Source organism: Corylus avellana, chromosome 5 (assembly GCF_965113065.1).
Source record: "Corylus avellana chromosome 5, dhCorAvel1.hap1.2, whole genome shotgun sequence".
NCBI lineage: Eukaryota > Viridiplantae > Streptophyta > Magnoliopsida > Fagales > Betulaceae > Corylus > Corylus avellana.
In genome coordinates, this window is record NC_142494.1 from 345,770 (window position 1) to 370,476 (window position 24,707).

The 24,707-nt window shown below is 36.9% G+C and overlaps 3 protein-coding genes across 3 annotated transcripts; 2 read left to right on the forward strand and 1 right to left on the reverse strand.

The window, feature by feature from the left end:
- The first annotated feature begins 1,413 nt into the window (after positions 1-1,413).
- XERICO (RING/U-box superfamily protein) lies at positions 1,414-3,663 on the forward strand. The gene is made up of 2 exons (XM_059596641.2): positions 1,414-1,540; positions 2,743-3,663. The coding sequence occupies exon 2, from the start codon at positions 2,972-2,974 to the stop codon at positions 3,434-3,436; it is 465 nt and encodes a 154-aa protein (XP_059452624.1). The 5' UTR covers positions 1,414-1,540; positions 2,743-2,971; the 3' UTR covers positions 3,437-3,663.
- Positions 3,664-7,826: 4,163 nt separating this feature from the next.
- Positions 7,827-21,246, forward strand: RNEE/G (RNAse E/G-like protein). Its single transcript, XM_059593247.2, has 14 exons — positions 7,827-8,144; positions 9,244-9,347; positions 10,070-10,251; positions 10,740-10,992; positions 11,081-12,192; positions 12,278-12,595; positions 12,723-12,764; positions 13,214-13,338; positions 13,989-14,136; positions 14,722-14,794; positions 15,691-15,803; positions 16,139-16,258; positions 16,833-16,988; positions 20,810-21,246. Exons 1-14 carry the CDS (start codon positions 7,990-7,992, stop codon positions 20,987-20,989), a joined length of 3,081 nt encoding a protein of 1,026 aa, XP_059449230.2. The 5' UTR covers positions 7,827-7,989; the 3' UTR covers positions 20,990-21,246.
- An 846-nt stretch (positions 21,247-22,092) lies between these two features.
- Positions 22,093-24,635, reverse strand: LOC132180701 (calcium ion-binding protein). Its single transcript, XM_059593607.2, has 2 exons — positions 24,479-24,635; positions 22,093-24,122 (listed from the first exon to the last, which is right to left on the reverse strand). The coding sequence occupies exon 2, from the start codon at positions 24,072-24,074 to the stop codon at positions 22,365-22,367; it is 1,710 nt and encodes a 569-aa protein (XP_059449590.2). The 5' UTR covers positions 24,075-24,122; positions 24,479-24,635; the 3' UTR covers positions 22,093-22,364.
- Positions 24,636-24,707: the final 72 nt, after the last annotated feature.

Genomic DNA, 24,707 nt, shown 5'->3' on the forward strand with positions numbered 1-24,707 from the left:
ATTATTATTATTTTGTTTAATTGGAAAAGGAATCTCATAGATTGTGAAGGTTGAAGGAAGAAGAGGGTGCATCCAAACCGATGGGGACGTGACTTTATACATTTTACATTGCATTAACTATCCACGTTGTCCCATTTTCAAACCCCTTGACGACACTTTGCCACCTGGACAATACTGCCGGCCGTGATTGGAGCCCCCCAGCATCCCCCTACAATTTGTGTCGTTTTTCTAAGCCCCGTTTAAAGGACGACACGTAGTAAAGGCCATGATGCATAATTCAGGCGGGGTTACCCACTTGTTTGCACGTGAGATTCTTCATGGCTATAGACAATAAGCACCCTTAGGCCTCAGGTCTCAGCCTCAGGGGGACGAATACACATACCACCCACAAGGTACACGTTGGCATCACGACACACACAACAACATATATGACATGTCTAATCAGCGAATACGTGACACTTGTCCATGAACAAGTAAGATGAAAATTAAAGGAGGTAGGATGAGGATGATGTGCACCCATTTCACAATGACATGCAGGAGAAGGACCAAGACTTTTTTGTCATATCGTATATATGCAGTTTGCCTGTTTTAATTTGGTTAGAAATCTCCCATGCATTCATATTTTGCAAAGCCGACAAGATTTGTCACTTCAGGCTAGCTAGCTCATCTCTACAGACCATTATTTCTTGTCCCCTTGCTAGCTACCACCTCAAATGGAATACCATTGATTTATCATCCAATTACTCATTAAGGTAAATGCAATTTTGTCCACCACACCACAATTTGTGTGTCTTTAACTATTTATTCAAAAGCTCTTAATCCATCCTTACATCAATTTCATCTAGGATCGTCCAATCCATTTTATCGACGATGACATTTTTTACTCTTTTGACAATTTCACTCACTAATTAATATTTAATAACTTAATACTAGGCGGCATTACTATGCTACATTATTTATGATTGTGCGTGGTAAACAAGACTATATATATATATATTTTGTAAACCAAAACCAAATACGATCATAAAGTAACCTAACTCTTTAAATTGAAAATTAATAATTTGAACTTTACTCAATGTAAAAATGAAGATTTAGATTCCTGTTTAATTGTATTTGTAATAGATAACTTCATGTGACAGGTAATCTAAGCTTTACCGGTTCTGCAATTATCCGAAAAAGGTAGGGCAACATCATTACACGAAATCCCATTTAACTAACACAGTTAAACTGGGATTTAAGGTATCGAAAAGAAGGTTTACAAGGAGGAAAGAAAAGGTGATGATATAAAGTAACCATGGTTGAAGGAAGATACGCGCCGGAAACGGCCAAAGGCTAACCAGGGTTAAGACAAACGGGTTAGATGCTGATAATCGTGGGAGGTGGGTGGCGTCTATTATATATACGAGGGAGAAGCTGTTTGAACAAAGCAGCCATTATATGACCGTCTAAAATCCCACATGTATATGCTTGTGATCCCATGAATCTTTTGTTCATAAGCTCATCTCGGTGATAGAATCTGTATCTCTTAGCTCACCTTTGTGTAAGTCTTTCTCACACTCACTTCTCTTGTAGAGTTTGCTCGTTTTCCTTTTATGGGTCCTCAAGGAATACAATGATTTGCTTGTTGGCCATTCTTTTTTTCTTCTGTGTTGTTTGAATCACATGAAAAAATCTAGATCTTGTTTCACCTTGATGTAGTCAAATGGGGTTTTTGGATTAGAAAATCGGTTTGTAGATTGAGATCATGTTATGTAAGGATTTCATATTCTATATTACTATGTTTTCTTATATTTATGATCTCCATCTGTCTGAATTGTGCTAGATCTTGATGAAGAAGAAGCTTTATCAAGGCTAATTCATCTCCATTGAAAGTTCAAACCTTTTAATAGTTTGACTTCTACGACTCTTCTTGGGCTTTGGATTTTATTTATTTATTTTCCCTTTTCAATTATCGTCAAACATGGTTTACGACGCAGGATGGTTTCTGCATCATTTTAGTTTCTCCATATATATATATTTTTTTCAATCCTTAATTACTCTCATAATTGTGGAATATTGGGAATATAGCCCTGTTTTTACCTCAATCTTCCCATGGAAGACAGGTTACTAGGACATAAGGCTGGTGGTGAGGGGCCATTTTTAACCATCTCATTAAGATATAAAGAAAATTCTTTCCTTCTCTTTTTGTTTTGCCCCCAATCCTTTCCTTGGAGACAGCTTGCTAGGACATAAGGCTGGTGGTGAGGGGCCATTTTTAACCATCTCATTAAGATTTAAAGAAAATTCTTTCCTTTTCTTTTTGTTTTGCCCCCCAATCCTTTCATTGGAGACAGCTTGCTAGGACATAAGGGTGGTGGTGAGGAGGCACTTTTAACCATCTTATTAAAACCTAAAGAAAATTCTTTCCTTTTCTGTTTGCTTATATCAAATTACAGTTATTTAAGGGATTATGCCCCTTTTGTGGGTTTATTGCAGATCAGTTTTTATGACTCTCTCTTACGGGATGTGCACCAATTTTCTTGCATATCTATATTTGCCACTTTATACATAAGTACTTTTTTTAAAAGATCAATTTCTGTATCATCGATTCTTGCTCTCTTATTGTTGTCAATAAATGATCTGTGTGGGTGAAATTTTAAGGTCTAAGCTCACTCTATTTGTTATTTTCAATATTTTATTAATTGTTTGTCATTTTCTTCTTTGTGTGGTATCCTAATCTCTCTTTTACTCATTTCGGATCAGGTATCAAGAAGAGAGTGAGGACACCTTTCCCCTGTTTCGTTCCTTTCTGAGAGATCAAACTGACAATACAATCTATTCCCCACTTTCTGCCTCTTCCAATTCCACCCGATTTTGTTGTTTCTAAGAATCCTTTTTCAGCCGGGCTGAGTTTGAGCCTTCTATTTTCTAAAAAAATATATTTACTTTTGCAATAATTCCAAATCCCCCAAAAAATTAAATTTTGATCAGAATGGGTCTCTCAAGCCTCCCAGCTCCATCTGAGGGAGTACTATGTGTAATCCTGGTAAATACTGCCCTATCCATCTCTATTGTCAAAGGCATAGTCCGAACAATCCTTCACATTGTTGGTATCCATCTGTCATCATCATCAGCTTCACCCCCATCACCAGATTCCACTCAAAACCCCCCAGAGCCATTCGAATTCCGTCTTACTTCTTCTGAGACTTACATTGAGGAGTTTCGGAGCCGGAGCCCGGCTATTCGGTTCGATACAGTGTATAGCTGTAAACAGCCTGAAGACGAATGCTCGGTGTGCTTGAGTCAGTTTGAACCTGAATCCGAGATTAACCGCTTGTCTTGTGGTCATCTTTTTCATAAAGCATGCTTGGAGAAGTGGCTTGACTATTGGAACATTACATGTCCTCTCTGTAGGACTCCCTTAATGCCTGAGGAAGAAGCATCTTGCATTTGGTGAGCATTTACAAGTATGTGACATGTGACTCCAGGGAATTCAATGTACAGCATAGTGTACAGTTACTTTTGTGAATGCATCGGCTGGGTGTAGTGTTATACGCATATTATGCAGGAGTTCAGATGTGATATGTTGATATGGGTCTTTGAGACCTAATTTTATTATTGTACATATTTTGATGTTGCTGGTGTTATATGCATTGCACTTCTGGCTTGAGCCTTTTTTGTGGAGAGCTTTTTTATTTTCTGTTGCCTTGGTGCTGTATTTGCCTGGGAATTGGGGAATCTCTTGATTGAGTAATGAACATTATTATGCAGAAGTCAGCCATATTTCTTACAACCAGGGTTGGAGGAATTCCTACAACCTAACATCTAAAAAAGTGGCGTGTTCTTTGGCATGTGAGGTGAGATGAGATGAGGAGGGTGTGTTGGTTCCATTTGGTTACATGGAAAACCCAATTATATGCTTAAAAACCACAGGCACTATGCCTGCTAAACCTAAGGTGAATTTCTGGCTAGTTGGAGGAATTCCTACAACCTAACATTTAAAAAAATGGCATGTTCTTTAGCATGTGAGATGAGATGAAGAGGGTGTGTTGGTTCCATTTGGCTACATGGGAAATCCAATTATATGCTTAAAAACAACAGGCACTATGCCTGCTAAACCTAAGGAAACGTATGGCTATAGGGTAATGTCTTTAATCCACAAGTAGGCCCCTATCTTTATTCTACTCCTACATTGTAACAGGAATATGTTCTATTTACCCGTATCTTGTTTCGGGTGTGATAGATAACTATAAGAGAGACCATATAAAAGCTAGGAAACCCCACAAAGCATATTGGATAAAGGGTCTAAGGGAAAGTGCCTGTTAGCCTTATTAAGTTACCAGAAAATGGTGCACAAAAGTTTGTAAGCCCACGTCATTCTTACCTTTTATTGGGAACACTTTATTCCTAAGAACAAGCCCTGCCAAAAGAGTTCAAACTCATCAAAAAAAGAAGAAACAGAAAGGAGGGATGGGGGCACTAATAATTAGCTCGACAAACCGTTTGTCAGAACTCTTGCGTTACTCAAGTTTTTTTCTTTTTACTTAACAAAATTTATTTTCTTTTCATTTTTCTTTTCTCATGTGTTTTATGGGGTTAGGTTAAACACCTTAAGCATTTTATGTTACCTTCAAATACAGTGCCAAACTTATATAAAAAAAAGGAAGAAATTCAAGATTCGCAAGCAAGAAGTTTTTTTTTTTTTTTTTTTTTTAATTAAGATTAGTTCATGAGTTTTCTTGAAATTTGAATTTAGTTTTCAGATTTTAATTTCAATAATTAGGTTTATAAGATTGAACGTAATTTTAAATAGATTCCTCTATCAACTAGTTGTTCAATTAATGGTGTGTTACATCATACCACCAACTCGATAATATGTGGTTCGCGTTTAACGCGTCATGTGTTAACCTAATCTTCTATAAGGCAAATCATAAATCTATCTTAAATAAAAAAAAATTAAAAAGTAGAATAAGACATGACATTAAAGAAAAATAATTTGGTGGCGACTATCAAGATTCAAGGCCAGCCTCCTCTCAAGGCAAGTTGACCATCTCTCACTAGCCTCTATGAGTGGAGAGCGAGTGGCAGCTCCTCTCTTATGAGGGGATGCCTCCCTTCACTCTAGTCATCAGTTTTTTGAAAAAAAAAAAGAAAAAGAAAAAGAAAAGATAGAATAGATTTATAATTTAATGATATTTATTACATAGAGCGTACCATTGACACATGACGTGTTAGACATCAACCAATATGTCATCAATTTAGTGGTATGACTTGACACTATCAATTAATTGAATGACAATTTAAACAAAGGAAGATTTGATTTTTGTTTCAATTTCAGAAGCTAGGTGAAATTTTTTGCTTGCTTCAATAGACATGAATCTTAGAAACCATAGTGCTCCTAATTAAAAAGGGAATTAGAGTCTATTTGTTTCTCTTTTTTTTTTTTTTTTTTTTTACTTACAAATTTTCGTTCTTTTCATTTTTCCTTAAAACATTTTATGTTAAACTTAGATAAAGAAAGAAATTCAATATTCGTAAGCAAGTAGTAGTTTTTTCAAAAATTTAAAAAAAAAAATTTTTAAAAAAAGAAAAAAGATTAGTTCATGAGTTTTCTTGCAATTTTAACTTAGTTTTTAGATTTTTAATTTTGATAATTAGGTCTTTAAGATTGAACCTAAGTTTAAGTAGGTTTCCCTATCAACTAGTTGTTCAATTAATAGTGTGTTACATCATACCACTAGCTCGATGATACATGACTCGCATCTAACGCGTCATGTGTTAACTGATATTACATGAGGCAAATTATAAATCTATCATAAATAAAAAAATTTAAATATGTAGAATATGACATGACTTCAAAGAAAATTTGAAAATTTGGTGGCAACCATCAAGGCTAGCCTCCTCTAAAGGCAAGTTGACCATCCCTAACTAGCCTCTAAGAGGGGAGGCCCTAGCTGTGGGCACTCATCTCCTATGAGGGGGATGCCTCCATTTATTATAGTCACCCCATTTATTTTTTGCTTTATTTTTATTTTTTAAAAAAGAAACAATAGTTAAGATAGATTTATAATTTAATGATATTTGTTACATGCAACGTACAATTGACACATGACGTGTTAGACATCAACCACTTGACATCGATTTAGTGGTATGACTTGACACTAATGACAATTTTAACAGTGGAATACTTGATTTTTGTTTCAAGTTTAGAAGCTAGGTGAGCTTTTTTGCATACTTTAATTAATGGACATAATCTTAGAAACCATAATACTCCTAATTAAAAGGGAATTAGAGTCTATTTGGACATGCGATTTTGCAAGACAAATTTTGATTTTAAATAAAATCATGGAAACTTGGAGAGTGTTCCATTTGGGAGTACTTTTGAAAAAGAAATTATGGTTTGAAAAGGTAGAAAATTCACATTTTTTGAATCGTAGGTAAGGGAATGTAATTTTTTTTTTTTTTTTTTTTTTTTTATTTCCGCACAAGAGGGGGGGGGGGGAAGAGGAAGGGATTCGAACTAGTGACCTCCGCTTCATGAGACGTGGTCTTAGCCGATTGAGTTACCTCTTAGGGACATGGAATGTACTTTTACAAATGCATGATTTTAAAGGCGCAATTTCACTAAATGCTAACTATTATTTTAAAATAACAATTTCATTAAATAGATTTTTATTAAATATGTTTTGAAATCACTATTTTTCAAACTACACATTTTAAAACCATCAAACTAAACCGACCATTTATCAATGTTTTAGGCTAGAGAAAAATACCATTTCCCATTTATTTATTTTTATTTTTATTTATTTTTTTATAGGTTAAAAAAATACCATTTCCTAATTGCTCTTCCTAATAAAATATAGGTATCTTTGGTTAATGTCTTCTGGTCTTGAAATCAGAAAATTATCCTCCATATCAAAAACATGTTTACCATTAGTTTTGAGAAAACAAAGTCTCAAAAACTGATAAAATGGAAAATATATTTTCTATATTTTGACACGAGCTCCCCAGAAGCAAGGAAATAGCAGAAAATCCCAGAAAAGAAAAGAAAAAAGAAAAGTGATTAAGAGAACAAAAAAGAAAAAAATGAAAGCCTACATACCTCCTCAAACTACTACTCAATTGATAACATCTCTTCCAAACTTTCAATTGTAACAATGTCCCTTCAAACTATTGAAACATTGTCAATGTCCCTCAACGATGTAGTAAAATAAAAACAAAAACACTAAAATTTTTGGAAAAAACCTAAAATAAAAAAATAAAAAATTTCGGTTTTTTTTTTTTTTAATTGAAAATTTTCGTTTTTATTATTATTTTTTTTAATTCTTAAATAAAATTTTCCTTTTTAAAAAAATAAAAAAATGTTGGTTTTAAAAAAATAAATTTTTTGTTTTTTTTAAAACATATTTTAAAAAAAATCGAATAAAATAAAAAAATTGTTTTTTTAAATAAAAATTTCCATTTTTTTTTTCAAAAATTGTTTAAAAAAAAATCGTTTAAAATTTTTTTTTTTAAAAAAAAATTCTTTTTTAAAAATTATTATTATTATTTGAATTATAGGGGTATTTTTCTTATATTGAGAAATATATAGGGGCATTTTGATTTTTTGCTAGTTTTGGGAGGATATTGACAATATTTTGGTAGTTTGGAAGGATATTGTCACAAATTATAATTAAAAATTTGAGAAAATATTGTCAATTGAGTGATAGTTTGAGATGTGTATAATGCATATGGACTTTATCCAAGAAAAAATTCACACAACTACACAAGCGTGGCAATTCGGCACACGTGCCAATAGAAGTAAATACTCGCACAAGCGTGGTAATGCGGCACACGTGCCAATGCCATACAAGGCGCCAAGGCAATCCTATCATCTTCTTCTTCTTCTCTCTTGGCTATCCATCCCCTTTGCCCCGAGTCACACCACGTTCAAGGTCACGAGTCACCCTCCTCAAATGTCGAAACTATCCTTCCAGCCATTCCTAATTTACCATCCAAGGACCAGCTCTCATGGCTCGTTGTCCATACTCCTCCACTGAAGTTCAAGCTCATGCAGGGTGGTTCAGGTTCAGCTCCATGGACCTCCATATCCTCCCCCGACGCTCCACTAGCTTCTCCTCCTGCTCTTCTTCTTCGCTTATCGGCTCCGAGAGCTCCCTATCTTCGTGAGTTCACTCGCAACCCTACATTCATACATTCATCATTTATGCGCTCCATGTATTTGTTTGAATTCGCTCAAGGGATGTACTTTTAATTTGTCTGAATTCAATTGGGTTTCGATTACACTACACGCTCACACCCAGAGCGCTCATAATTTCATCGTTTATGTCAGACTATATACAACACAAGAAGCCTCTCATTGCTTCAGAATTCAATTTATGCATGGTTTTATTAAAGACTTCCATCTACTCTATCGCAGCCTTCAAAAGCTTTAGTTTTTATTTATGGGGTGATCCTTGTGTTGTACATTGTCAAAGACAAGTTTTTTGCTGGGTAGGCTTTAAGAGTGTGGTTTGCATAATCCAATAGGATATAGTATTATATATGATTGACATTATTCAAACATTTTCATTTTTTTTTTTAATGAATATTTTTTGGGATGATATAAGTATATATATGTATTTGAGGCCGAGCATTTGATCATATTGCCGTCATTGCATGTTAAAAGCAATGCTGCCTCTACCTGGGGAAATGATGGAAGCCTTACATATAAGAAATTCAGTCTTCGGAGTGGCATATTGTTACGATAATGTTGAAGCAATTGTTTTGTAGGGTTGCTAATGTATCTGTTTAGAAATCCTCACTGTCACCCTCCCAATGAGGGAAAATGTATTGTGGTCTTGGATGCAACACACTTGGCATCCATAGTGCCTTCCCCTGGTTGTGATCTGGAAATACTTACTTTCAATGCATGAATCATTTTTTATTATTCAATAGCCGAGAGTCAACTATCTATATGGCACATATCAAGTTTCTCAAGTTATAGAAAATATGTGACTAGAAATATGTGATATTCATTCATAGACACCACAAACAAGTGATGGGGTTCACTCAGGTATGATGTTTTTTTTCTCCTGTTCATTCTCACCATAAATCATCTTCAAATTCATTTGTACTGTCAGAATGCTCGGAAATTACTGTTTGCATACAGGTCGAGCATGTAATGAAATTGAAATATTATACGTAATCATATCAACTTAAGACTTTGACTGCTGGGCTGACACCCTTTGGAAAATCAATAATGTGTTTCTAATTTTCAATCAGGTATATATGCCCCCACATACCCTTTGGAAATGCATTCAGATTCACACTTCGTATAGGGAACTATAATTGTTTCAGAAGATCCGCTATAATGACTACGAAGAAAGGTAAGTTAACTTGCCCATTCTGATTACTCTAGGTAATATTTGGGTGTACTAAGTGCCACTCTTATATAGTAGAGATCATAAACTTACTTCATACCTTAATATCTTGTTTTTAGGTAGCTACTTCAGTCTTAGCTGTCTCATTGTATTTATCCGTTCCTTAAAGATTAAAGTTAACTACTGTTTTATTTGATATTATGTGATTATTTGTGTTTTCCTGTCTGAATTTAGTTTTGCTTAAGCAAATCTTTTATACATTTTTCTTGCTGGTGTCAACTGACTGTAGCTTTCGTTGCAAGCCAGCATTTCAATGGAGGACCTTTATCTGAAGATAATGTGAACATATGATTATACTTGCTTCTACTTACCAACTCAAATGTGGTTGTCTATAATCAGAAATAACAAGAAAAATGTGGTGAACATATAATTATATACTGTACCAAAAAAGTATAATATCCATTAGTTTCCCCCAGTTTGTTGTGACCTGTCAGAGGTCTGAACAAAGTGGTACTTTTAAGTTGAAATTTCCATTCACTTATCATCGTTGATGTGAAATTCAGTTACCAATTGTGAGAGAAAGCCTCTTTCTGTCTCTGCTCTTACTCGATTCTAATGGACAGACATATTTTCTTCATTGGTGTATTAATGTTTTGCACCATCCTTTGAGGAACTACTTTCTTATAGTTTTGAATGGCTGATGGATCTAGCATATTCTGATTTCTCAGGCAAGTCAAGCACTACTTTGAAAGAATTATGGCGCATAGTTTGGACTATAGAAGCCGATTTGACAGCTGGTCAGCTTCTGTACATAACTGGGGATCCTGATGTATTAGGCTCCTGGGATCCAGAGATGGCTATACTTATGTCTCCAACTGAACATACAAACTTATGGAAGGCTGAAGTCAAGGTAATTTCATCCGGCTGTGATAAGTGGTAGTAATGTACTTGATACATGTGTATATCATAATGGGAAGTTGAGTACCATAACATATTTACCTGATGTGGTTGTTTCTGTCTGTTGTGACACCACTTCATTGAATTAGAGTAGATACTGTAAGGTAACTAAGTTTACCAAGGCAGATCTAGGAGAAGCCTGTTAATTCTCTAGGTTATAACTTTTTGACTTCTCTCTCTCTCTCCCCCTTAGTCTGAGATTGGTGGTTTTTGTCTGTTTCCCCAGAAATGAGAAAGAACAATGTAGTTCCCCAGTTGTTTCTTTTGATTTCTAGAGAGATTGCCTTAGAAGAAACTTCCTTATTATGAAAAGTAAGTAGTTGAAAACAAAATATTACTCTTCTCATAAAACTAGTGAGAGACACCCTAAGCTTTATCTGCTTTCAGTTTCATAATTGTATTTATTGCAATTGCCCCTAGTTACCTTTTTGTGCTTGGCAGATGGCTTATGGTGGAAATTTCAAGTATAATTATTTTATAAAAGAAGAAACATGGCCTTCATGTGACATCATTTGGAGACCTGGGCCTGAATTTTCTATATCAGTACCTCTACCTGTTCAACAAGATAAAAGAATTATGGTGAGAGACTCATGGATGAGGTTTGATACCAAAAAGCCTCCAGCTCAAGTATGGGATTCATGGATAGAGGAGACATATCTTCCCATACAATCTTTAATATCAGCTCCAGCCAGAGGTAATTTCTCCACCTGCGTACACTTGTATATGCAACTTCTTCCCTTATAATGTTTCTGAACACTCAAATGCTTCCAGTGGTTTGACAGATGAAGATGAGATAGTGAAAATCCTTGCAAGAGATTCAATAGAATCAAAGCCGTTCTTACATGATTCCACAGTCAAGGATATATTGTACTCAAGGGAGGATACCACTAGTGTCACTCATAATGGCTCAAATTCTGACCGGGTTTTCACTGAAAAAGATCAGCCTGTTGAGGAGCCCTGGTTACTAGCATCACCTCTCCTTTTTCCTATTTCCAAGGATAAGATGGGGTCTGATGTGTCCAAAAGTAATGACACCTTAGAAGATGAGGTTATTGAGATAGAAGATAAAGGAAATTTGTTGCCTGAAGAAGGGAACAGTCTTATTTCAGAGGAACCCATTTCTACTGTTATTCTGATTAATTCTTCAATATGTACCATGCAAAGGATTGCTGTACTGGAAGACAGTAAATTAGTGGAGTTATTACTGGAACCGGTTAAAACTAATGTGCAGTGTGACAGTGTGTATCTAGGGGTGGTCACAAAACTTGTTCCCCATATGGGAGGTGCTTTTGTAAATATTGGAAATTCTAGACACTCTCTTATGGACATCAAGCAAAACAGGGAACCATTTATATTCCCTCCATTTCGTCAAAGGACAAAGAAACGAGAAATCAATGGTTCTGTTATTGGATCACTTGAAAAGCATCCAACTGCCATTGACAATGTGTGCACATCTCATGATAGAGTAGTCATTGCTGATAATACAGAAGTTGACTCTCGGGATGATCCTGTACAATCTATGCACAATGACTATGAGGAACATGAAGTTGAGGATGATTTCAATATTTCAGAAGTTCTTGAGGAAAATGTAAATGGTGGTATACTCGATTATGATGAAGCGGAAGCTGATTTTGAGGACTGTTTAGATCGAAGTGAACATCACCTGGAAGGTGAAACTATTGACCATTCCCTTCCTGTAGACATAAATGGTTCAAATGATTCTCAAATGTCTCATCTCCAACATATGAAGGATTCTAGGCATACGCTCAATAATGACAACAAGTGGGCCCAAGTTCGAAAGGGCACCAAAATTGTTGTACAAGTTGTCAAAGAGGGACTGGGTACAAAAGGTCCAACGCTAACGGCTTATCCAAAATTAAGAAGCAGATTCTGGGTATGATTATCTCAAGAATTCTTTGTTTGTCATATATTCAACCATTAGTTTGTGTTTAATCTGAATGAACTCTCCTGGCTTGCAGATACTGATTACTTGTTGTGATAGAATTGGCATTTCAAAAAAAATTTCTGGTGTTGAGCGTACACGGTTGAAAGTCATTGCAAAAACTTTGCAGCCTCAGGGTTTTGGTCTGACAGTAAGGACTGTTGCGACTGGTCATTCTTTAGAGGAATTGCAGAAGGACTTGGATGGTTTACTTTCAACCTGGAAAAATATAATGGAACATGCCAAATCTGCAGCTCTTGCAGCAGATGAAGGTGTTGAGGGTGCCATTCCCGTTATTCTCCATAGGGCAATGGGTCAAACACTCTCAGTTGTTCAGGATTATTTTAATGATCAGGTGAGTACCTGTCTCTGTCTAACTCCTGATTCTCCTATTATCTATGCGATCTTTATTGCTTTATTGCAACTTGATAACCCAACAATCTCATTCCCTAGTTGTATTCTTTATTATGACTTACATTCAGGTTCAGCGAATGGTAGTTGACTCGCCAAGGACATATCATGAGGTATGACATCAGCAGAATACCAGAGAGGACTATCTTACTGGATAAGGACCCATGTTTGTGTGTCTTCCTGATTTAGGTTTTTCATTCGTTTCCTTTCTAGCAAGTCTTGAGTGAGGAGGGTAGGATTATTGCCTTTAGTAGAACATAAACTTGTGTACATGGGGTTGGTCCACAGTCCCATATATCACAGAATTGGTCGTTTGAGCTGAATATTCAAAATGAACTTATATGGGTGTATACCTGGCAGAGGTTATGACACGTTTTTCTAGTAGATAGCCAGTCAAATGGGGATGAGTAAAGAATTTTTCTACTTAATACTTTCTTTTTCTGTAACTGCTGTGTTATAGTCCCTTGCTCTCTGCAGATTTAATTTAGATTTCTAGAGATCTCGTCTTTACTTTTCTCCTATGAACATAACCAATGTCAGCATTTGCTATGTCATTTTCCAGGTTACCAATTATCTTCAGGAAATTGCCCCTGATCTTTGTGATCGAGTTGAGTTATACGATAAAAGAATTCCTCTTTTTAGTGAATTTAACATTGAAGAAGAGATCAATAATATCCTGAGTAAAAGGTGAGGTTCAGCATTGCTCATGTTGTCAATTTCCACGTTACCTAGCATAGAGGATGCATAAAGAAGCTTTTTGTTCATTGATCTATGTGTTTTGATTACTATGTTGGTGAATCATCAATTCAAAAGGCTTAAGCTGTTAAGAAGTGAGTCAACGATGTATATCATGCAGAACCCCACATTAACACACTCAATACACCTTTATGCATTGACCTAGGTTTTTGAAACAAATTTTGGACTTGTAGAAATAATTATGATGAAGCCTCCAAGAACAAAATATGGCATTAAGGGCAATGGAATTCAACTTTCCTGATATTTCAGCCCATCACAAAAGACAATCTAATGAACTACTTTTTAGTTGGTTTCACACATCTGTTGGCACATCCCACAATAAATTTGTTCCTTGAAGTTGAAAACAGATGATATTTAATTTTTTGCACTAGCTCCATAGTGTTGAAAGTATGGTTGAAGAATCAGCACATCACCAAAGGGAGGGGCTCCACCCGTCATGGTCCTTTTGAATAACTGATATCCTTCACCTTTTTCTTCAACTGTAAACTGTTTGTAATATAGCTACGAATAACTTCATTTCTGGAAAACTTTATATTTATTACCATTATGTTCATGTTGATAGCATCTCTTGCTTGTGTCAGGGTTCCACTTGCTAATGGAGGTTCTCTTGTGATTGAACAAACTGAGGCATTGGTCTCTATCGATGTTAATGGGGGACATGGGGTTTTTGGTCATGGGACTTCGCAGGAGAAGGCTATTCTAGATGTCAACCTTGCAGCTGCAAAACAAGTACGCTTGCTGCCGAGTTCTTATCACAGGCCACTTAGTTCATAATCCAAGTCTATATTTCCTGCTACCTAAAGAGTATATTAATCTGTTATTACTTTTTTCGTTTTCTTCCATTCAAAGTTCATATATTTAAACTATATTAGGCCATTGCTTTTCCCATAGCGTTTATATCTTGCTATGTCTTTGCTAAAACTGTACTTCTTGTATTTCGTAAGTCAATTTCCTTGATACAAACACAATTAAGCAACTCGATATTTAGTTTAGAAAAGTAAATCTTGCAATTAATAGATAGGTTAAGATATGAAGGCCAAAAGCCATCTAATGGTAAATATTGGAGCCTTACTCCAGAAGTATATGTGTAGGACTATTTTATCATCCATCATCTTGCCATGGTGTATATTATTTTGGGGTTGCTGCATTGACACTTGACACAGACGATCTTTTTTTGGCTGTTGTTACGCATTTATCTTTTCATCAATTGCTATTGGTTTTTCTTCCAAAGGTTTCTAATGGAGTATCTGATTATGCCATATAATCCACAAGAGCTATACACAACCTATTTGAAAGAAAATAACATGTTTTCAGATTGCGAGGGAGTTACGGCTGAGGGATATTGGTGGCATTATTGTTGTGGATTTCATTGATATGACAGATGACTGTAAGTTTAAATCTCTCTTTCTCTCTCTCCCCTGTGCGTGCACATGTGCATGTGTTCTCATGGGGCCCATGGGGGCCGGTTGGTATACAATATTTTTTTGTAGAAAGTTTTAGGATCAATCATTCGAGTTTGTTCTTGGCCCTATAAGTTTCTCTAGGTTAGGAGCAATTGCCTAAGACTTCTTTTTTCCTTTGCTCTCCACCATCATACTAAATAGCAGTGTTGCACAGATGTTTGTCTATTTATTAGCGGATTATGAAAAGAGAGCCTATTTCTGGCTTTTCTCTTATTCTAAAATGAGAGAAATTATATAACTGCCTTTATTTTGATACTACTGTTTTCTATCCCTATATCAATTTACAATTACCAAAACCCACCTGTAGAATTTCAATATATTATGCTTCGTAAACTGAGTTAGGCTTAACTGTATCAAAAACTAAGGAATATTCATTCAATGGACTATATAATCTGCCCAGTAAAGTTTGGTGGAATTTGTAATACAAACATGTAGCATTCACTTGAGCTTGGCACCTGCACCACATGCTTGCCAGGAACTTCTTTGTTAATAGATGTAGGAACAAAGGAGATTTCACAGTTGCCTATTCTTCATATATAGAGAACTTCAAGACTCGTTGTATCACCTCACATTCCTTTTCCAGAAAGGTTTTGCTGACATGAACAAATTGACTCTTTTGTATTGAAAGCAAATTATAGCAGTGCGCAAGGGAGGCTTGATTAGTTAAGAGTTGAGAGAGGCTTTCTTAATTACCTCTTAATATGAAATTGTTTATCATTTTTTAATCACTGCGCCAAAAAATATACTAGGCTGCTGTGATTGTCATTTAAAGTGTGTAGCTTTTTATCCATTTATTATCAAGCATTATCTTATCTTTCAGCAAATAAGAGATTGGTATATGAAGAAGTTAAGAAGGCTGTAGAGAGAGACAGGTCAATGGTGAAAGTCTCTGAATTATCTAGGCATGGGCTTATGGAAATAACAAGAAAGAGGGTACGTTCCTTGATTTTAAAGGCTATATTCTCTTATCCTCAAATTAGCAGGAATCTTAAGAACCAACATGAAAATGGCTGGGCAAAGATGTACAATGGCTGTTGCGAGTGTGAAAGCCATTGTGCGTTAGCACCTGTTTTCTTGTTGCATCCGTTTTCTCAGCGTTGTCCCAACTATTTGGGATTGGCTAAAATGTAACATGAAAGGACATACATATAATCATTTATATCTAATTTACAGGCAAGATATTCATTTGAGAAGTTTGACACAGTACTAGATAAGTTCAATTGATATCTCTTTTTACATCTAATGAATGGTGGCTTGATGTTGAACAGGTTCGACCTAGTGTGACATTTATGATTAGTGAGCCATGCACATGCTGTCATGCTACTGGGAGAGTTGAAGCTTTAGAAACCTCCTTTTCAAAAATTGAACAAGAAATTTGTCAGTTGCTAGTAAGTTTTATAGCATCAAAAGTTTTTATTTTTTTCTATGTTATCTACTCTATTAAGATGAAGCATAGACAATTTTGTGAAGATTTGGAGTATGCTAGTGGGGATAATACAACACATTAGTATTGCGCTTTTCCTTCAAAAAGCACTAGAAAAGAATAAAAACAGCCATTACAAGGCAATTGTTTTTTTCAAGTGAAAATTCCATATAAGGGTGGGTTTTAGAATCTCTCAAACCTATTAATTCATCACAAACCCCAAAGGGTTGGCCCAAGTGGTGGAGGCCTTGGTTTTAAGGTTTGCTCCCTTCAAGGTCCAAGGTTCAACACTTCATGGGTGCAAACAATCTCTTGGAGCCACATCCCCTGGTGAAAAGCCAGCAATTTAACCAGTTTCGTGTAGGGAAACTTTCAAGGGTGCGGTGCACGGGACCGGGGTTTACTCTGCAGGGGTGGATCCGAAGGGCTCTGCCTTGGAGAGGTTCCCCGACATCAAAAAAAAAAAAAAAAAAAGTTACATTTCTTGGGTTCCATTGGGTTGCTTTGCTCTTATTACATTGTATACATTGTTTTTTCAGGCTATGATGGACCAGGAAGCCAATCCTGAAAACCCCAAGTCCTGGCCAAAATTTATTTTGCGGGTTGACCATCACATGTGCAACTATTTAACCTCCGGTAAAAGGACAAGGCTTGCAATCTTGAGTAGTTCACTGAAAGTTTGGATTCTTATAAAGGTATGCCTCATTAGCAAGTACATTTTGTTAATACCTGGAAATTCCATATAATTTTCACCATTGTTAGAATCCTACAAGCCCAAAAATAAACAAAGGTAAAAAATATGGGATGTGTGTGAGAGGGATTATGGAGAAGAGCCCTAGTAGTTTCACGATAAGGGGAAAGGGATTATGGAGTACGATGTCGATTGCACGGTTGTTGGTGGTGCTCTGCCACAACAAGAAGCTCTTTTCCCCTATTTAAGAAACCACTAGTGGTCAGGTACAAAAGCTTACTTTTATGCCTGGGCCACCGAGTGTGTGTTCCGTTGACTTCTCTGTTGATGGGGATGCTCTTGCGGAATGTTCACCTACGAAGGACAGAAAGCTAATTCTTGGAGCTGAACCACCTGTTGAGGGTATTGTTTTGGGTCTAGGTGGTTGTGAATTAGTCAAAGATTCATCACGGTTGGATAATGAGTTGGGTTTGTCAATTAAGGAGACACTAATAGGAGCACAAGTTGGAAAGAGTGATGCTAGATGTTTGGGTGGAGCAGATTCTTTAGTATGGAAGGGTTTGATGTGTGTGGTGCAAATAAGCTGAAGATCTACAACCCAAAGCTAAGGGATAGTAAGTTTGCAAAGATGGACGATAGCCTGATTGCCGAGGTAGTGACGGCAACCAGTGCTCCGCCCGCTAGTCCTTTGGGTTTTAGTTTGAGTTCGCCTTTGCAGCCGTCTGGTTAGACTGTAGCTAAGACTTTGTCGGAGGTTATTCATAGCCCGGCGAAAGCAAGTGCAAATGTTCGGAATTCCCCTCTCTTTGGAGGGGGTTTATCAAGTCTTTTGCTATGGCTTAGCCTTCTGTGGAAGTGTTGGGTAAGGTAGGGACTATTAGCCTGACAATGTTGGTTCTGTCATTGACACTAGTGCATCAGGGGGGATTTCAATGTAACTAGCTTTCCAAGTGAGAGAACGAGTGACTCCCATTTGTGTTCACCTATGTTGTAGTTTTTTTATTTCATCTCTGAGCAGAGGCTCATGGATATTCCACTTGTGGGCGGCTCTTTTACTTGGTCTAGTAACATGGACCCTCCTTCCTGGTCTAGGAGTGATAAATTCCTCGTTTCCTCATCTTGGGACTCCCAGTTCCCTAATTTGCTTCAGAAGGGGCTCCTAGACTTTGTTTATATCATTTTCCCATTCTTCTTCATTTTGGAGGCATTTCTGGTGTAAAAGATACTTCAAATTTGAGAATATGTGGCTAAAGTCTAAGGGTGAAACAGTGGTGGTCCTCTTATCACTTTCAAGGCACTCCAAGTTACATACTTACATCAAAACTTAAGGCTCTAAAATATGACTTAAAAGCATGGAATGAAGTAGAGTTTGGCAATATAAAGAAAAAGAAATAACTTTTGGTTGATCTACGGGCCCTTGAAGGTTTGGAGGAAGAGTGAGTTTTAGTTGAGGAGGAGATTTTGAGGAAGGTCATAGTGACTAATGATTTGGAGAGGATTACGCTTTTGGAGGAAGTGAGTTGGAGGCAAAAATCAATGACACTGTGGTTAAGAGTGGGAGACAAGTGCACAAAGTTCTTCCATCGAGTGGCCAATTCTAATAGAAAGAAGCAATTGGTGGTTAATGGCTCAGTTTGTTCAGATCAGTCAATGATTTGAGATCGCATTGTACAGTTCTATGACAACCTGTTCACTGAGCAGTTTAGTTGGCGACCCAGATTGGATGGCCTCTCGCTTGACTCTATTAGGGGGAGGAGGCTGGTTGGAGAGACCCCTTTATGGATGATGAGGTCTTCGAGGTGGTGAAAGCCCTTAATGGTGACAAGGCCCAAGGTCCTTATGGTTTTACTATGGGCTTTTTCCAAGCTTTCTGGGAGGTGCTTAAATCAAACATCATGAATGTCTTCCATGATTTTCATACTATAGGTAAGTTTGAAAAAAGTTTTAATGCCACCTTCATTTCTCTTATTCCAAAGAAACCATGGGCCATTGTTATCAAGGAATTTCAACCTTTTAGCTTAGTGGGTGGAGTGTATAAGAGTGTGGCCAAAGTTCTAGCTAACAGGTTGAAATTGGTTGTGGAGAAAGATTATCATTTCTAAACCTTAGAACACTTTCATCAAGGGCAGGCAGATCCTATACTTAATTCTCATGGCCAATGAGTGCATTGATAGTAGGCTTAGATCTGAGGTACCAGGTGTTCTATTTAAGCTGGATATTGAAAAGGCTTTTGACCATATCAATTGGGATTTCCACTTATATATGTCGAAAAGATGCAGTTTTGGGGAAAGACGGTGTAAATGGGAGGTATATTGTATTTCATTTGTGCGCTTCTCAATCTTGGTGAATGGGACCCCATCAAGTTTCTTTAGTAGCTCTCGTAACCTGAGAGAGGAGATCCTAATGCAAAATGATTTCAGCTCTTGTGGATGGGGTCTTTTATTGGGCTACATGGTAGGGTAGTGAAGTGGTGGTGCTATCAACATTTCTCACCTTTTGTTTGCAGATGACACCTTGATTTTTTGTGAGGAAAATTCAGAACACCTTCACAATTTGCGTAGTTTGTTTTATGCATTGAAGCAATTTCTGGTCTAAGGATTAATCTGGCTAAATCAGAGTTAGTCTCGGTTGGCAATGTAATGAACGTTAAAGGTTTGACTAGTATTTTGGGTTGCAAGGTATTTGCCTTACCCATGAAGTATCTAGGTCTTCCCTTGGGAGCTTCATTTAAAGCCAAGTCTAATTGGAATGACATCATTGAGAAGGTAGAGCGTTGTTTGGCTGGATGGAAGATTATGTACTTATCTAAGGGTGGGAGAGTCGCCTTAGGGAAGAACTTCACCATGGACAACCTAAGGAAATGACATATTATTGTGGTTAAATGGTGTTGCATGTGTGTGAAAAATTAGGAGTTAGTAGATCTTCTACTCCATTGTAAGATTGCAAGTGCTCTTTGGAATAGTAGTAGGAATACTAAGCAAAAGTGAGTGTGTTGTTTAATATTCGAAGAGCACTTGAACAACTATATTTTTTATATATAAAAATTCAAAACTTATAAAAAAAAAATAGTAGTAGGAATACTATCTTCAGCAATGTAGGGCTGGTTTGGGTTATACCTAAAAGGATGGTAGATCTCTTTGCCTGTTGGAGAGTGCCAGGGGGTAGGTTTCAGCTTGGTGCAGTTTGGAAGATGATTATGCCCTTTCTCACATGGTATCTAGGAAGAAAGAAACGATCATAGCTTTGAGGACCACGAGAGGACCTTAGTAGAATTAAAGATTTTAAAAGACTCTTTCTTTGGGTTGCTGCCTCATATTGTAGTTTTTTGAATTTTCACTTTTTTAGATCTCTTCTCCACTACTTGTTAGGTTGTTTTCTTCTATACTTTATGTGTACTTGGATTGCGCCTTTGCACTTTTTAATGAATTTGCGATTACCTATTAACCTATCCTGGTTGCTAAACCAATCCTTGATTTAGCAACCATCAAATTATTTCGGAACAACTGACATGTTAACTGTAAAACAGCCTGCGTGAGTTAACCGTACCTAGTTCAATAGAAAGGAAGGAGAGGGGGGGGTTGGTGATGGGGCGTGTGTGGTTTTCAACAGCTGTTCTTAGACATCGCAAAGTTTAACAAAAATTTGTTTGTTAGCTACAAGGTTTGCCATTACCAGCCCACCTACCATTTTATTGATCTGTAAGGATTATATCCATGGAAAGTTTTGCCAACTACTCTCATTTGACCTATATGGGTGATTGTTAAACGTGTATATTTCCATATTTTGCAATGCTAATCATTCATTGACGAAACTGTAATTGGCCAGGTTGCTAGAGGTTTCACCAGGGGTGGCTTCGAACTGAAACCTTTAACAGATGAAAAGGCAAACAAAAATCAGCATCAAGCAGCCATTTCTCTGCTACGGCCAACGGAGACCAGAACTAACAATCCCGGCAAAAAAGTAACCCTTATTCCAGTGAAAAGATGGAAGACCGGTGGGAAATGAAAATTTGCCAGATTTGACTTGCTCTTTTCTGTACAAACAGCAGGCATAATGTCATTTTTGTTAGGAAATTAGGGAAGAGATAAGGATAGTTTTTCTTGTTCTGTAAGCTTTTTGGGTCATACAGTGCCCACCCACTTTGCACTTGAGAAGCTTCACAATGTATTGTTGCTAGGGTGAGGAGTTTTGTTCTTGAGAGCAAATGTCTAAAAATAATTAACATTTGCAGCAATTAGCAATTCGAGAAGGGAATTCTGTTACCATATTGTGTTCTTTATTGGCCAACAGATAATTACTTTCCTTTCCTGTCTCAAACCAAGCACGTATCTCCAGCATTGTGGTAAATTTGATTGAATATCTTGGACTGTAAATGTAGCCTCTTAGTGAAGGGGTATAAGCCACCCATCTTAGAGTAATGCTACGTATTATCATTTCATCTCTTACTAGTTAATGTGGACTTTTAAAATCATCATTAGATTAAAATTCAACAGTAATTTATAAAGCATGATCATAAATAAAATTCAATGAACTAAAAAAAAGGAAATGAAGAATGATAACTTGAGATTTCCTGACCATGTCTTTGAAGCGAAGATTAGAGTAAGAGCATTACTAAAAAAAATTATCTTTATTTTAGTTAAAAATCACATTAAAAAAGAAAAGAAAAAGCACATACATCTCTTGTTTTTTTTTTTTTTTTAATAGACTTTTCCTATTTCATTTAAATATAATTTATTTTTCAAAGCATCTACCTTCCAAAGTCATGTATGTCTTATCATGAGTTTTATTATGAATTATCATGAGTTTTTGTTTTGTTTTATTTTTCCTTTCATCTTTTTTGAGTTAAAGTAGTTTGCTGCAGGATATAACTATATTTTTACCCAAATTTGCATGCTATTTTGGCTAGTCGGGCGTGAATGCTCTAATAATCACAAATATGCATAATGAAGCATGTGGGTAGGAATAGGTAATGATTTGGTTTCCTGAACAATAATTGAGATTTGAGACAGCCATAATCGCTTTAGTGCATAAATACCTCGGTTCAAAAATAGACGTACTTCTAACTTGTGTATGTTACAGAGGAATATAAATGATCGAAATGCCAAAAGTAAACATAGAATGATGTAGATTCATGACTGTCAAGAGCAAAATCATCCTTTAAAAAAGGCAATCTGAGGATCATATTCCATCCTGACAAGTAGTCCATATGAAACATTCATAGTTGCTTTTACAGGTACAAAACTCATGATTATGCAACTCAATGCTAAAACTAGGAATTAAAAGCTTACAATTTCTCAAATGAAACACAGGATAGCTAAAAGTAACGTGGATATTTCCAGATGTAGGAAGCAGCAAATTTCAAACTTGATATATGGAGTGATTAGCTGGCCGAAGCAGTGCAGGTGTTGATACCATCCTTGCAATCGTTGGTGAGATCATTGAAAGTTTCGATCTGCTTCTTTCCTCTCAAGAACACTTCTGTATCAACCGACACCCTCATGTAACCATCAAATTCAACTGAATTGCCATTGTTAAGTTTCTTCATCTCTGAGTGCCACTCACTATTCTCATCCCAAAGATCCTTGTACTCATCAAGGAAATGAGTGGAATACTTGTCCTTCAAAGGGTCAAAGAAGGACTTATCAGGTTCATTTGTTGCAATATAAAGGTTCCTCCCATCTTCAATCTTGTCCCTCAGGGTTGAGAGAAGTACATCAGGTGAAGTATCTGTAGCAAGATTCGGCCAGAGCTCTCTGTTCCTTGCCTTCTCCCCTCTCACAATATGAACAGAATCATAATCCCAATTCAACCTCGATGCAATAGCTGACACTATATCCATCAACCGTCTTGATTTCCATATCAAATGCCATGGTCGTTGAACAACGGACTCCGTCTCTCCTTCACATACCCTATACCAGTAGTTATCCGGCTCCACAGACCCAAACTTTCTCATAATCAAAGCATCTTTCACTTCTGAGAGTTTCATGGGTGTGACCTTAAAATCCTCCACAAGATAGAGATTTAATCCATCTTTCTTCTGCCATTGTTTCCAATCCGACCAAAACTGATCCTGGTCCAACACAGATGCCGACTCTCTCAAATGCTCAAAGTCAAAGTAAAACCTAAAATCTTTCCCTTCCTCATTCTGATTTGATGAACCGTAAATTGAAGATAAACATATACTCAGATCCATAACCAATGTTCGGTTCAAGTACTGAGCTTCACCCAACGCACACAAGAAACTCCACAAGTAATGGTTCATGCTCTTGCATCTATCTCCACCGCCCGTATAAAGCAGGTACTTCCCACGGCTAAACGAACCTTCAGACTCAACAACAGGAAGGGAATCATTCACAGCCTCCCCAACAACAGGCAACGAAATAACCTGTTCTTGCTTCGCAAACCCGGGTTTCTGATTCTTCTTTCTCTTCCTCGCATTCACACCCGTGTGGTAATCCCCAATCCCAACCACACTAAGGGTACAATTCTCGGACCTTGAAATCACAAACCTCCTATAATCCTTATAAAAGGCAGCAGTCTTCCCATCCTTAGGCCTAAACCGCCATGCCATATCACAGGTGGTATCATTAGACCCACGAACTGGTTTCCCAAACCTGTAAAAATGAATATCCTTAAACTGTTCTATAGTGGCCCTCATCATCATATGGAACACCTCAGAGTCCCTGCAATCTACCGGGCTATCCATATTGTTTTCACATGAGGTCACTTCGTTTTCAATGGTGGTACCTACACCAGGGTCTACAGTTTGAGTTATCCTTTCGACATCTGTTAGGTTGATAAACGTGTCGAATGCGGTTTGGTTTGCGGCCATGAAATCCTCACCGGTCTTCACAACCGTGTTATCAGACTTAAAAGTGGCATTGGAGTTGGATGTGAGAAATGTGGTGATCTTGGTTGATGGGTGAAACAAAGGGTCTTCGGGTTCATAAGTGGCGGCAATAATTGTAAAAATTAATACACCAAGCACAAACATAGTGAAGCAAAGATTTCCAATCAATGCCAAGGCATTCTGGCCCAAATTCTCCGGCCGGAAGCTTCCGGTTCTCGATAGCGCGGACCGTCCCAACATTTTTCAGAACCAGAAGAAGCCTCTTCAACAATCAACCAATCTATTATACTGTATAACAGGAAAAAAAAAATACCCAGATAAATTATCAGCACCAGAAGCTTCTACAATCACCCAAATCTACATAAGATAAAGAAACAAGAATACCCAGAAAGCTAAAATGCCAAAATATGAACAAACAGTCGAAGAATGAAAGAATTTAAGAAAAAAAATATAGAGTTATAGGTGAGGGGACGAAGAAATGTCAGATCTTGAGAGTAATGCTTGGAAGATGAAAATGACATACAGATGGGTTTTTAGAGATCCATGAAGGAATGTGGAAAGACAATAATAGAAGCAGATTAGTTACCTAAAATGACTATGACCAGTGAAATTAATGAAAACCCAAAGCTGTTTTCGTTTCATACCTTTTTCTAGATGAAGATTACGCAAATACAGCACAAGAATTCATTCCTCTGTCTCTCTCTCTCTCTCTCTCTCTCTCTCAAAGTCGAGTATCTGTCTTTGAGCGTGAGTGCGGGTAAGGTTGAGCTGATAGGGAGCTGCTGATTTCTCAGAAGTCTATATGCGATTTGTAGTAATGATTATTAAATTAGTAATGAGAGGAAGTCCTAGGGGAGGCACAGTGGGTGCATC

Excerpts from the sequence above, each read along its gene's own strand:
- XERICO (XM_059596641.2), top strand. The coding sequence starts at position 2,972 with ATGGGTCTCTCAAGCCTCCCAGCTCCATCTGAGGGAGTACTATGTGTA.
- RNEE/G (XM_059593247.2), top strand. The coding sequence starts at position 7,990 with ATGGCTCGTTGTCCATACTCCTCCACTGAAGTTCAAGCTCATGCAGGG. Across the intron at positions 12,596-12,722 it reads AGGATTATTTTAATGATCAG|GTTCAGCGAATGGTAGTTGA; the intron begins GTGAGTACCTGT and ends ACTTACATTCAG. Across the intron at positions 14,137-14,721 it reads ACCTTGCAGCTGCAAAACAA|ATTGCGAGGGAGTTACGGCT; the intron begins GTACGCTTGCTG and ends ACATGTTTTCAG.
- LOC132180701 (XM_059593607.2), bottom strand. The coding sequence starts at position 24,074 with ATGTTGGGACGGTCCGCGCTATCGAGAACCGGAAGCTTCCGGCCGGAG.